This window comes from Crassostrea angulata, chromosome 7 (genome assembly GCF_025612915.1).
Source record: "Crassostrea angulata isolate pt1a10 chromosome 7, ASM2561291v2, whole genome shotgun sequence".
NCBI lineage: Eukaryota > Metazoa > Mollusca > Bivalvia > Ostreida > Ostreidae > Magallana > Magallana angulata.
Genome location: NC_069117.1, coordinates 55340736 through 55355552, shown reverse-complemented (window position 1 = coordinate 55355552; position 14817 = coordinate 55340736). Strand labels below are relative to the sequence as shown.

The window sequence follows — 14817 nt, the reverse complement described above, 5'->3', positions numbered from 1 at the left end:
TTGATGATATATATATATATATATATATATATATATATATATATATATATATATATATATATATATATATATATATATATATATAACATCTTTCTTTAACTAATTAATAAACTGATTATGAAAAGTTAGTAAAATTCACTAACTTATTGTTAATGTACAAAAGTACGTTAGCTAAAAGAAACAGCCAAATCGTCTCCTGTGAGACTTTGAGTCTGGCATCGTCATGATTATTTCGTGCAGTCCGGGATTTTACTAAGGTCGCTGTAGATTTCGACCAATCGATAAATAGGGCGTGTAGATTTCAGTCTGGCTGTTTCTATAGAGCTATGAATTAACTATAAGTTTCCGTAAGAAATAGAAGAAATTATGCTTGGTAGAGATAAATATATACCCGTAATGTTGCAAACAATTGCCGCAGATTCGCTCCGGACCGATTTTGGAGAAAATTAATGCAGCTGCATTGCAAATAACAGTCAAATTATTCATAATGAACCAGTCAAGCTGTAGATAACTCTCATCTAAAAATTTAACTCATATAAATGAAGAATTCAACACTTTTTCACCGACGTTTTTACTCGCTTCGAATATTTACACACCATGTTGATATTCGGAACTCTCGGGATTTTTCATATTAAATGCAAAGAGTTAGAGTTATCTCCCGTATTTCCTTTGATGAACAGAATATATGACAAATTTTCAATGAAAATTTACACGTAATTGTAATGTCGTTTATGAGTTTATCCATGCAAATGTGATATTGTGGAAACATAAACTAAAGGGCCTTCCGTGATTTAGCGTGAATGTAATGCGCATGCACAAGATTGTAAAAGCCAAAAAATCCAGATGATTTCCGGATTTTATAAAGGAATTTTTATTGATTATTAATTAGCGAAGCTTGATTCAGTAAAAATAAGAACAAATTGGTAATCTTCAAGTACAAATGATGTATAAAATATATATACCAAAAGACTAGATTAGTATAGATTAAAGGACAACGCTCTAATTCATATCAAATTATCATCATTAAAAACATATGGACAACATCGTCATTAGTTTGAATAAGTATTCAGTCTCTTCTAGAATTAGCTACAGAACTGGAGCTACACGGAAATAAGGATTAATAAACCGTGGAGCTACAGCCCAATCTACACGAGGATCTTCCTGTAGCGATAATAACAAAACGGAGCGAATCGAGGAACTGATTTTAGTCAGATTGAGTTCCGTCCCTACAATATATATATATATATATATATATATATATATATATATATATATATATATATATATATATATATATATATATATATATATATATATATATATATATATATATATATATATATATATATATAATCAAAAAAGAAAAAGAAAATGAACAGTTCCAAAGTTTCTGTGCATATAAAAATATCAAGCATTTTTAAACCTCCATTAATATAGTCTTGCACTACTTGCTTTCTTTTAAGTTTATCTACTTTGGAATGCCATAAAAAATTAAAAAGAGTTTCATTCAGATTTTTCATGAAAGTATTTGATGGGGAGGGTAGAGAAATGATGAGGTGATTTAATTGTGCAATAAGCAATGATTTTATAAGAGTTATTCTGCCAAGTGGAGTAAGTCGTTTACAACTTTTTTGGTATTATTGATATTTTTAAAAAATCAACGAAAGATACTACATGTATATTAACATTTTTTTCATTCTTTTAATAAGTGAATGCTTCCTCGGCTTGTAATCTAAAAAACAAAAAGCAGACAGATTTTAATCGGTGTGGAACATTTAAACAGCAGAACTTGCAAGCTCCGAAATCAACGTGTGGATTGGGTTTCAAACAGAAACTGACATCGCGTCAAATATTCCTGCGAATCAAATTCTCTACATTTCTGGGAGAACGACAAGTTTGTTCGTTTTGTTTTTACCGGGCTTCTAGTCTAGACATTTAGTTAGAAGTTATAGTAAAAACATTTGAAGTAAACTGAATTTTTATTTCGTCAGGTAAAGGTCTTTTCATTATCACTGCAATATTCGGTTTCCTTTTAATTTGAGTCAGGGTTCCGAAAAAAAAAAAACAAGATCTGAAAATTATATAAATATCTAAAATTTCCGACTTTTTTTAGTCTGTATTCTTGATAATTATCAAAATCGTAGTTTATGCGAGGTTCTACACGTTTGCAAATGGCAAGTTTAAAAATCATTAGTGATTATTAAAAGAAACTTCTTCTAAACAAATATCCCTGAAGGAAGTTCGTTCTATAAAAACAATTATTGTGTCATATCGTAAATATTGAAATTACTGGACGGATGGGCTTGTAAGATCTACGTAAACATTTACCATTCGTAGGCAAAGTTTGATAACTCTAGCTTAAAGACGTAACTATCTGCTTGGAGATGAGAAACAAGAATGATATATTGATCGGTAGAAGCAATCAACATGATCAGTTTTATGTAAAAATAATTTAAAAAAGAACTGTATTTTTACAAAATATAGAATATTTTGCATCTGTACACCATACTTTCATCATTATAAACCGTCAACAAATTCAATTTTGAAATAAATTTGGGGAAAGCCGTTCCTAAAGTTATATTTTTAACGTAATTATTAAATGTTAATGTATCTTCTTCTTCTTCTTCTTCTTCTTCTTCAGAAAAGTGAGTAGGGCTCTTCAAAGAGTATTAACACGTATACAAAGAAAGAGTTGTATTAAAATAATTTAATGCGACTAAAACATTGAATGCCATCAACAACTTGCTATTGAGGTCGCATTATAAGGTAACCTTGTTTATAAATCAAGCCATCTTCCTAGCTACTATTATGCAACATCAATAGATCGAGGTCAGTTCATGGAGCATCTTCTTATGATTGAGGTCAGTTCATCGAGGTCAACTGCATTACTGCATGAATCTTTCAATCGAAATTCTTACGCGTGAGACAAAATGTGCATTCTTGAATTAACAGGTCGAACTGTATTTTATGTATACTTGCATTTCTTAAGGTAAATGAATTGAAATAAAACTGAGTAAAATGTTATATATAAATACTGAACCAAACTTCAAGTTTTTATAAGAACTACTTATGCAAGCGGAATGTGTGCGCACGTGGAAGCATTTGCCGGATGACTCATATGGACACAACAGTGATCGGCTTCGGCCGATCACAAAAAGCTTTTAGTAGCTGAGAGAAGGGGGAGGGGGGTCAAAGGAACCTGCCCCTCTCCTCCCATTTTTTTTTGGGGGGGGGGACATTTATTTTCATATAGAAACTTCTTAATGAACTGGTCCCTCCAATTTCAAATACGAAAGTCCATTATTATCACCCTAACAACAATTTAATGTCTATGGATTTCACAAAGTACATTGTCCCGAATAGTCTATACTGTATATTTTGCGTATAACTGTAGTTTAGATTGTATTTAACTGTTTTGCTTATAAAGACAGTCTTTATAAGCACTGTACTTAATTATTATGGAAATTTTATTAAAATACCCAGCCTCTGTTTTTGTTTTTATTCTGCACACACCTTAGTTTTGGCTTGCTTAAGTCTTTTAGAAACTCGTTTCATGCATCTTAAAAAGGTAAAACCCGTTACGTCTTGTTTCCCGTAACACGCCTTTTGGAAGGTCGTTATTACGTTGACTCCATGTTATTCTGTTATTATGTGAGTTTTCCCCACAATTACGACTTTTATATATTTTTCTTTGTATATCAAAGCCTTATTATAAGGTGGAGTGGGGCATATAGAGATCTCAATTCTATATAAGTACATCTCACTTAAAATAGAACGACAATTTTTTTTTCACCATATTTTTCCACGACAAGAATCTATAAAATTCTTACAGAGGCAAAATTGTAAACTCTTCGATCTGTTTGCGGTCTTGAGGCCCACCTATTAAGGTAATGATCCATACCACGCGAAATAACGCTGCCTAACGTTATTCACGCGTCACGTCATTACGTCAGTCCGTGCCCGACGCTTAGAGTAATGGCAGACGTCACCTACCGTGACAAAAACGGTAAATTCATTTCTAAAAAAAGGGCTAAGAAACTTCAAGACTTTCATAAATTTTATTCATTTAATGTTAAAAATCAGAAAAAGGATGAAATAACAGATCACAATTATTCAAAACCCGTAAATAAATTAGAAAACAAAGAGGAAATTCACGAGGACTTTCTGGTGTCCAAATCCGAAACAAAAATAAACGACAATAATGAATACTTATTGGGCCGACGTGTCGTCGATATTCATCATATGGCAGACCAAATGGTATGTGAACAGTGTGGAACATGCATTGCTCCATCTTCGGGACATAATTTCAGAAAAACTTTATGGATTGGCAAGTGTGTTTACGATGTTGTGCCGTTCCTGCCACACCATCAGAAGAATTTCAAGTGGAAAGAGAGATGGCTGTGGAGGATTTCGAGATTAACTACAAAGTTACGATAGGTATGTCAATCAAGTACAAAAAAGGTGCTTACCCTAAAGGTCACAAAGTACACGATAAACGTATATTTATAACTTACCCTATCAAGACTAACCCTCTTTAATTATCTCATAATATATATATTCCGTAATCTGTAGTAGGGGTTAGCCTACAGATTATTTTGTCCTTGGGCACATCCATTAAAGGCCATTCCGGGTACCGCATCCATTCCAGGTCCGTTTAACGGTTATGAGTACACAAAAACACATTGAATTAGAATATTGCCACTCTTCTTACATATCTTCCGCCATGTCGATTCCCATATGACCCGCTCAGAATAATGAAAATATTAAAGCTTTATAAATCACTCTTTTTGAAAGAAATATTCCCAGCGACTGTTTCTCACAATGAAAAATCTACGAAATGACGTCAGTGATCAGGGGGACACAATTTGCAAGGGGGAATAATTGATTAAATGCAAATGCTGTTAATATTTTGTCAAATACCATAATTACGGATTTACACACACTCTGACAATTTCAAAACTATTTATCATGAACTATATTTGTACGTCACCAGCAAGTATGCAAAAGGGAGGGAGGGGGTAAGGATTATACCACTATAAACATCTTAGTTTGCATCTATTGCGCAGATACGAATGCATGAAAAAATTCTCCTATAAAGATTTTAATTTATTCTACATTTCATTTTCAATAGGCAACATCCACAATAATAATAATCCAATCTAACTAAATTTTCATATTCAATCACATGTTAGCAAAGCCATAGGCCATGGCAATTTTTCATTTCTAATAAACTTCAAAATATACAAGGTGTACACTTGTAAGAATAACAGGAGGCTAATGGGCCACATCACTCACCTGAGCAACAATAGGCATGATAAAATCAGCTTCATGGAGTCTTTATGAAAAATATCTGGATGTGGTATTAAACATGTAGAATAGGTCCTTTATACACAAAAAAAAATCTGCCCCCCTCCCTTGGAAACACCTGCTAAGAAAATGAATGGAAACTACAAATACTCCCCCAGTAATTGAAATTTTTCTAAGTCCAAGACACATAACTGTCAAAAATTGCTCGATTGTACCCAAAATTAAACTTGATATAGATATTATTATGATAAACCTGTATACCAAATTTTATTTCAATATGTACATCCTATGGGAAGAAAATTAACAGAAACTGCAAATATATGGAATTTTTCTACGTCAGAGGGACATCACGTTGTCGAAAATTGCTCGATTGTACCCAAAATCAAACTTGATCTAAATATTATTATGATAAATCTGTATACTAAATTTCATTTCGATAAGTTTAATTTCTGCAAAGAAAATGAATGAAAACTGCAAAAAAAATGGAATTTTTCTACGTCCAAGGGGCACAACTCTGTCGAAAATTGCTCATTTGTACCCAAAATCGAACTTGACCTAAATATTATTATTATAAACCTCAATACTAAATTTCATTTCAATAAGTTCAGCCTCTGCAAAGAAAATGAACGGAAACTGTAAATAAATGGAATTTTCCTACATGTATGTCCAAGGGGCACAACTCTGTTGAAAATTGCTCGATCGTACCCCAAATCGAATTTGACCTAGATATTACATGTATTATGATAAATCTGTATACTAAATTTCATCTCAATAAGTTCAGCCTCTAAGAAAATGAATGGAAACTGTTGGTGGACCGACCAACAGCAGCAAAGCAATAGCCCCCCCCCCCCTCCCCTTCAAGGGAGGCATAAAAAAGATTTAAAGATATTTCTCTATATATCCCTATGTAAAGATTTACTCTATATATTTCTATGTAAAAAGTTGATGCCCCATTATGGCCCCATCCTACCCCAAAGGGTCATGATTTTCAAAAACTTTAAATCTACACTACTTTAGAATGCTTCAACATAAGTTTTAGCTTTTCTGGCCAAATGGTTCAAGTTGCCTGCTAGATGCCCATTACTAAGTGGAATATTTATCATTAGATTTAGTGCACAAAGTAATTGATTCCTCAAACTAACTATTTAAACAGGGATCAAGGATTTGAAAATCTCAGTAGAGGCCTTTCATCTTCACAATGCACTGCTTTAAGTCCAATATCAAGCAATAGAAAATTATTGAAGTCATCCATGTGATTGTTTATTCAAACTAACTCCTTGGGGTTTTGACCTAATATATGTTTCTCAAGATACTGTGTCAATATGTCTGACCGTTTTTTAATTTATAACTATATACAGTAGAGTCAACAATTTCCACCCACAGGGTTTTGTGCTTAGCCCCATCTCATATCCCTTGGACCCGGAAAATGTAACTGACAAACTTAGTGAAAATTAAAGTCTTTTCCTGATCTGTTGGAAAGAGAAAATAAGTTTTTTTGACCCACAAATAATAGATTACCATTTTTGTTAAGATGCACATCTTCTCATTATGTCCTGGTAAACTATTTAATTTTCTAAAATTCTGCTGATGATGAATATGTGTATGTATATAAGAAAAATAAATAAACAAAAATGATAAACTGGTTGGCAGGAATATAAAAATCTAGCTATACTTTATGTAAAGATTTCAGCATTAGTTTGACTCTCCTCTGAATAAAAAATAATGTCTTGCATTTTCCTTTCAGGCATGATCAATTCTGGTATGGGTCCCAGACATGTAAATACTTTTTTAACGGCCTGTGATATTCCGCCAATAAACCATAAAACTATAGCCAAAAAAGAAAACATCATTGGGCAGGTAATTGAAGAGGAGGCCAAAAAATCTTGTGCAAGATCACTCGAGGAAGAAATTCAATCCTCCAATACTTTGGAGTGCAGCTATGATGCCGGCTGGCAGACTCGTGGCTCAGGGTGGAACTACAACAGCATTTCAGGCAAGTACAGTAGTGTCCGATCCTCATCAGTCTGTGATCGATTAAAATTATCTGAAATAATGAATATTAGTTCCTTTACAAATGAAAAAAGGTAACAAACAAGATTATGTGCAACATTATATTGTAGTGCAGTGTACAGTTGTTGTTATTCTTCTTTAGAGTAAGAGGACCTTCCAAATACAGTAAATTTAATTTTGAACACAATAGTGTATTGTTATACATGTACTTTCATGTTAAATACTGAAATCTGATTGGTTAAGACGCAGTTCATAATCCGTTCTATTACCCTCAGCGTTAGCAACGCACTTAGCAACGGGTAACATTACAAATTGTTACATGCGCGAAAATTATGCGTGTACGGTTCGCTGTGGAATTCATATTATTCCTATATATAAGCAGTAAAATTTTCTTAAAAATTAAGACATTCAGTATAACAAAATAAATAGTGCCTGTTTGGAAGGATAACAGTTGACAGATAACAGCTTCGCATCGGTTGACAATGGTTTTCTCGGGTTGTCAATTTCAACTGTTACCCTCCCAAACAGGCACTATTTATATAATGTGATATTAGAATGGCCCACTTACTTCGCATGATACTTTGTATGTTCAATCTTCAAATGTAATTTTCATGTCATGTTTTTCTACAGGACATGGAACACTGATTGGGAAGGAAACTGGCAAAGTTCTGCAGTTTGAGACAAGGAGTAAAAGTTGCAGTGTCTGTGACTACCATGCAGAGGGTCCAATACCAGTCCATCAGTGTACAAGAAATTGGGATGGATCTAGCAAGGCCATGGAGCCAGACATGGCCATGTCTATGCTCCACAAAATGAAAGACAGTGGCCATCCAGTGCAGATCATTCACGGTGACAACGATTCCACCACTTCTTCCTCTTTGAAATTGGAGTTTCCTGAAATCAGAAAAAAAGATGACAAAAATCATATAAAAAAGGGAATTTCAAAAAAGCTGTACACATTAGCCACAAAGTGGAAGGAGCTTCAGTCCCAGTCATCTGTGATTCCATACCTAGTGAGGTGTTTTATGTATGCTCTTGCCAAGGCCAACACCAGTGATGATGTCCATGAAGGACTTTCACAGATTGTGCCTCACATCTTTGGTGAACATAAATTGTGCAGTGACGACTGGTGTTCATTCTCAAGAGATTCTTCAAATTTCAGGTAAGAAAGGAAAAATTTATAAGTGTTTAATCAAATTTAAGCCCTTAGATTAATTAAACTTATCTATGTTAGGTAATATGCATATCTACACATTGTGGCTTAAATACTTACAAAATTCTGAGCAGTGGCGTAAGAGGAGTTGTACTTTTTAAACATTAGGATTGGCTGGGGAACAGGTCAAAACAATGACAACCACCCCCACCCCCCCCCCCTTCCTCCGGCAAGTTTAAAATAGAAGTGAATAAGATTTTCTTAGATTTATACATTTTCACCATATGGCCATATTGGCCTTGGAAGCCCTATGTCCTTCCTCCTGAATCAGACTCAGATGCTTACATCATATTTGTTCAAAATAATCACAGTAGTTTGAGAGAAGATGCTGAATATGTATTGGTCGTATACATATATTTCTAAGACAAAAGATAACAAAACTTTTTTTAATCATACAATTTTTATGTATATCTTTTCTGTTATATCAGCTTATCATTCACGTCATCGTCAAACAAACCTTCTTTAGATCGATAAAATTGTGGTTTCTAATTGCAGGAGCTGCACATCTTAACAACTGACACAAATTGCTAAATAACACCGTCGTGCATTTTGCAGATCTTCTATTTATTATTAAATTGATGTATTACATTCAATAAAGATATATTCATACATAATGAATGATAACACACCCCGTATGAATATATAGCATTGAATACATGACCTTTGACATTGTCTTACATACATTATACGTCTATGATCTTCACTGCGTCGCTATCATACACCAAGAATGGACCAAAAACAAATAACCGATATAAAGGAAAGGCGATAAAAGCTGTAAATACGTAAAACGTATGGAATATCAAGAAGTCTATTATAATTATTCTTAAGGTTGTACGTGTTTTGAAATTGCAATATTAGTATCCTTTTGCTAGATTCAAAACTTTCATTTTTTAGTTTTGAAACATTGATTTAGGAAAAGTGACGTAATGGTGCAATCAGGGAATTATCTCTCAGATTAAATTGATGTTCAAACCGTTTAAATATCGGCCATAATGGATAAATCAACTCTATTAAAATCTTAACATTGTCACTAAATTGTATCTCGTCATTCCATTTCCAATCGGAAAACTTTTCTTCAAACGCTGCTGAAATCCATGTGCATGATTAAAGATGGGCGGTGAAAATTTTGAGCCATTCCTGTGGCAAAATACAATTAATTTTTGCCCTTTCACTTCAGATTGAAATTTGGAACTACTGCATCATCTACCTCATAAGACGGACATCTTAAGGCACTTGTAACAGGTAATTTCATATTTAACCTTGTCTTTCAGTCTACACAGAGAGCTTAGCCCTCTGCATCTAATTCATCCTACGATATCCTGCACCAAGCATATAACGCATACATGCCCATTTGGTTTAGTGATAAAACACAATTTCCAATTGATTTTTTTTTTCAAACTAAATCTATTTGATAATGTTATAATACAAGTTTTCAAAAGCACAATTTATAACAATATGTTTACTTTTAATCTTTTTAACAAACGAGAAGAAAAAACGCCTTTAGTTTTGATTTGTTGGTATCGAACTCACAACTAAAAAGCCTAGATCAGGTTACCTAATGTCTGGTGTTTTAACACTGAGCCATTTCAGTCACAACAAAGTGCGTTGTTAATATGCGCTACATCCGACTTTGGCAACGAATTTACGGACTTGCGATATTTGTCTAAAATGCTCAATTGTTGGAATACAAAATGATATTTTCAATATATAATGGGTCATTTCTCCACATTTAAGTTGACTGGAATCGATTTGTTATCCATTAGACCTTACTTGGACTATGACAAAAATATGAAGCACAGACCCACTCTATAAAAGAAGAGGCATTGAAGTTCTAAATAAAAGGACATTATTTGGAGGTTTTGATACGCTTACCCCAGTTTAAATCAACATATTGTAAGTATTAAACATATTTAAGGGTTTCAAATCGATGTTCTGTTAAATATTTATTGTTTTGAAAGATTAAAAAAAAATTATCAGATTCGTTGATGTTAAAGTTTTTTAGAATCTTAACCGTCCTTATACAGGCTTTTTTTAACGCCTTATTTACCCACCTTCTTATATCAAGGCCCCACCGTCACCAAAATTTTCAAATCATTAAAATTAGTGATTAACTTAAATCCTTAAAGCTGCTTGGTCCGATTTTCTGGTGATTACGATAGCAATTTTTTTTTCCATACAAACCATTTATCTTATAAAGTTATGGACTTTCTCCTATTTACACCAGCAGAATCAGTCTCCTTTCAAAGTTAGACATATTCAAAGTAAATAAAAATAATTTCTTTTTGGGCAAACGAAAAAACAAACCATATTAATGCATCACGGGAATGTTTAGAAAAGGAAACCGTTTGGTTTCGTCCCCCAAATGATTGGGGTAAATCAACCCGCATGCTATCCATCGATTGTAAAGAAAAAAAACTTCAGAAATATTAGCGAACAAAACGTACACATGTTTATTTGTAATTTGTCTGATCATTTCGACCTTTATTCAAAGCGATGTCAAAGTCGTAATACAACCATACCCGTTTCGTCGTCCGGGGTGAAATTTAACATGAGGCTAAATAATGCGGTACCTTTTTATGTAGTTTGTTTTGTTAGCAAATTTTGTACGTATTTTTCTTCATTGAAATTTGGCTTAACTGACTGGGAAAACTACTGCAATGTCTTTTATTATACATATACTTAGCATAACAATCGTTTAAAAGCATGCATAAAATTTGATATAAAATCGGACCAAGCAGCTTTAAAAAGAAAAGTACATTAATTAAACTTATCAGAGTAAGCCTTTTTCCTTCATCTATTCTTACTTATTGGTAACAAACAACCCAAATAAAACAACTTCAGGAAAGTACACATTTCTTTTATTCCAAATATTACAAAGAATGAAAGCATATCAACAAAAATCACATCTGACTTACTGCACTCCAATGCACCACATGCAGGTATATATAGTTTTGATCTAGGGACTGTGGATGGGAATGGGGATGTAACTGTGTACATGTTTTTTGACTCGGTAGAAATCTATACAGAAATAGACGCATATGATTTTGTTAATCCAAGCTTTTCATTCTAAGACAGTTATATTCCAAACTACTGATCTATGAGGGTAAAAAAATAATAGGAATACTTTTGCCATAGCTATGTTATGTCGCGTCGTATTATTACTAAATTTAGTAGACATAATTTAACAATTGTTTCAAACAATTTGAAATTTAAAAAAATCATATATCTTGATTTTTAAGGAAATATTGAAAATCTAATCCTGCAAAAATGAGGTCACGGCGCATGGTCAAACTTTGGATTCTGTCAACAATTAACCATATTATGTTGATAGTAATATCTCCAAAAAAATGGGCTTTAAACCAAATAATATTAAAACCTTAACTTAAAAATTGTCATGATAATTTATGAACAAATAATGAAGATATATATAGATTTGTTGAACAGATATCAGTGACTTAAGAAGTAAAGTCCTCTTTAAAATTGATTAAAAGCATCGTCGTCGCCGAATTTCACGGCGTAACGATAATTATAAAAAGTATGGATTTATCTCGGGTTAAAGCCAATTAAACAATGAAAATACTCAGTGGTCTCAGTGGTTGAAAAATAAGTTAGGAATCATTTGCTCATTTGTGTTTTACTCTAACCCGTTTTGTGGGGGTTGTGGTAAATGTATTTGCAATATCAAACAGTACGAGTGACAGAAGAATATCTGTAAATATTTGATCAAAAGAATAAACAACGTCGTCAGATATTCGGCGATTTTCTTACTGTAAACGAAGAAAATTGCATAATAAATAAGAAAACGTCAAGGAACTTACTTATGATATTCGAACAAATTAGATGTCAAGGGATATAGTGATAATTTAAAGTGTATGGTGTAAAGCACATATGACTCAGGGTGAAAAAATGATTTGAGATTTCTTTTAACTGTGCTTGCGTCATCTTAACGTTATGTTATCAACGTTATCGTGCGTGCGTCGTGATGACAAAACATGTTGATTTTAAACTCGGGTAACAAAAATACCTTTTCATCAAATGGAACGAAACCTCGTATATCATTAAAAAAAATGTTGTTGCATAAATGAATGTTAGTCATGACTTTAATGAAAAATATATGACAGAAAACCGCATTGTCTTCGTATTTTTTTTACTGGTGTGGTATTAACTGAACCACATTCTGTATTCTCCTCTGTGTAGCAGTTTGTATAAAGTTCACTGTATACCGTGTGAACAGTGACTGTTGGTAGGAGTATAGAGCAGCCTGGAGGTTCCCTGTGATCTGTTGACAGATCCCCAGGATCTCCCAGGAGATGTCTCTGTATACTTCTTTTAGATACAGTCCCTGATCATGGTGGACTAGGACCTGTAGCTCATTTAGAGCTGTTTGTGATAATGTTGAATCAATGTGTCTGTAACACAAGAACCCTAGAAAGTGTAACATTACAAACGGCGGGATTTCTAATGCAGTCTTTCTTTTCTGTGAAGCAGACAGTTGTTCTGGTATTAGTTCACTGATATAACAGATTTTGTTGTCAAGTGAAATATTTGATGTTACAGCCTTTCTGATCTTTGTAGACCAGGACTTTCCCCCTACAGCCTCAGTATACCTCTCTCTGTCTACATGTTCCTCATACATCAGATATGGCTGTGCTAACTTTACCTTTGTCATCTCTATAACAGATAAAGCTTCCCTGTATCTGAGTGTCTTGTAATAATACATGGCAATGTACAACATATCAGAAACGAGCCCAAACTTTGCTGTTGATTTTAGCATGTGACAGGATAGTTTGGCTGCAATATACATATGTTTGTTGACGCATGTGTTAGTGTACATGTTTTGTAATACGAAAGAAGTTCTCTGAAGGACTGAGGTTGTATATGCCTGGAACAGTACAGCTTGATAGTGTGTCATTGGCGACTCTATTATCTGTTCTATCACATGTATCATTTTGGTAGCATGACACCGACTTAGTGAAAACGCTTGAGCTTCTCCGGACCCTATGACAAGTTCTACATCATAATCAATTTCAGACACCATCATACTCTCATCTGTACAAATAGAAAGTCTAGGATTGTACAGGACATCAATGATGTGCGACCTGATAGAGGAACTTTGTAACAGACAGGCCAGACCTTTGTTGTACAGTTCATGTAACTGTAGGAACAATCTGTTTTGTGTTGGGCCATGAACCTTTGTCAGAAACAGATTGTTTTGTGGGATGAAAAAGTTGGGACAGATTCCCTCATATACCCATTTAAGAAGGAGTTTAAAGCAGATCCAGAAACTGGCCAGGAGATTTTGTGGACACCAGTATGGTAGTGTGTTTTGTTGAATGGCCCAGAAAATTGTTGTCTTCATATGATAGGAACACAACAGTTTATTGGTGTCTTCTGATTGTTGATTAACAACTTCTTTTAAGAAAATTTTTAACAACCCGTATGTTAAAAACTGGCAGTGGTTCATTGATGACACAAGTTTATATTCTGTCCGAGAAAAAGAAATTCTCCATTCTTCATTTTCATGAGGACCGAATGGATGTCCTATTGCTACAAAGTGACACCCATTTCTGACAATGTCATCAACAACTACAGGATCAGGCCATGAATGATTTCTGTCTATCCATGAGGAGGCAGAGGCAGGCCAAAAGTCACAAACAAAACAAAAGGCATTGTCATATGCTAGTGCTCCTCCGAATACACCACTAGAACAAGGTCCATGTACTGTAGAATTGGGAACTACCGAAGAACACATTATTTCTCTCCATATAGAACTAGATATATAGACTCTGTCATTCATTTTAACACATGCTAATGCAACTTGTATGTATCTTGGTGTTGTCAGTAACTGAAGTAAAGTGAATCCTGGTGGACTATCTGAACTATCACAGAGAATCTGGCACGAGTCAGTGAATGTTGTATTGCCTATGTTGTAATACTGAGTCATGTCCATGATCACTCGATGGTGGTTTGGCCAGTACATAAAGTCCACATCTGATCCCTCCAGTCGGAATCCTTCTCTATGGCTTCCGCTCACCATCTGAAAAAACTCATCATTAGATTTCGTTCGTCTCATCACTATATCGCTGAAGTCCTCGATCTCTCTTCTGAGGGCCACTAGTTGTGAGGTCCCCACTATCTGACACAGTATCACAAACACTGTCTCTGATATGTGCTGCATTCCATTATATCTGTTGTTATTTAAGAAAACAATATATATACGAAATTAAATCTTTTTGTTTCTCGTTTACATTATTGAAAATATTGACAAATCATCAAAAAAAAAAAGC

The 14817-nt window shown here is 33.9% G+C and overlaps 2 protein-coding genes across 2 annotated transcripts; one reads left to right on the top strand and one right to left on the bottom strand.

Annotated features, from left to right (window-relative positions):
• Positions 1–7891: 7891 nt before the first annotated feature.
• On the top strand, positions 7892–8532 carry LOC128156673 (uncharacterized). Its single transcript, XM_052818902.1, has one exon. The coding sequence runs from the start codon at positions 7929–7931 to the stop codon at positions 8481–8483; it is 555 nt and encodes a 184-aa protein (XP_052674862.1). The 5' UTR covers positions 7892–7928; the 3' UTR covers positions 8484–8532.
• Positions 8533–12677: 4145 nt separating this feature from the next.
• LOC128192602 (uncharacterized) lies at positions 12678–13994 on the bottom strand. The gene has a single exon (XM_052865401.1). The coding sequence runs from the start codon at positions 13992–13994 to the stop codon at positions 12678–12680; it is 1317 nt and encodes a 438-aa protein (XP_052721361.1).
• Positions 13995–14817: the final 823 nt, after the last annotated feature.

What these genes read in the sequence shown, in the direction of transcription:
- LOC128156673 (XM_052818902.1), top strand. Translation starts at nt 7,929, where the DNA reads ATGTCATGTTTTTCTACAGGACATGGAACACTGATTGGGAAGGAAACT.
- LOC128192602 (XM_052865401.1), bottom strand. Translation starts at nt 13,994, where the DNA reads ATGAACCACTGCCAGTTTTTAACATACGGGTTGTTAAAAATTTTCTTA.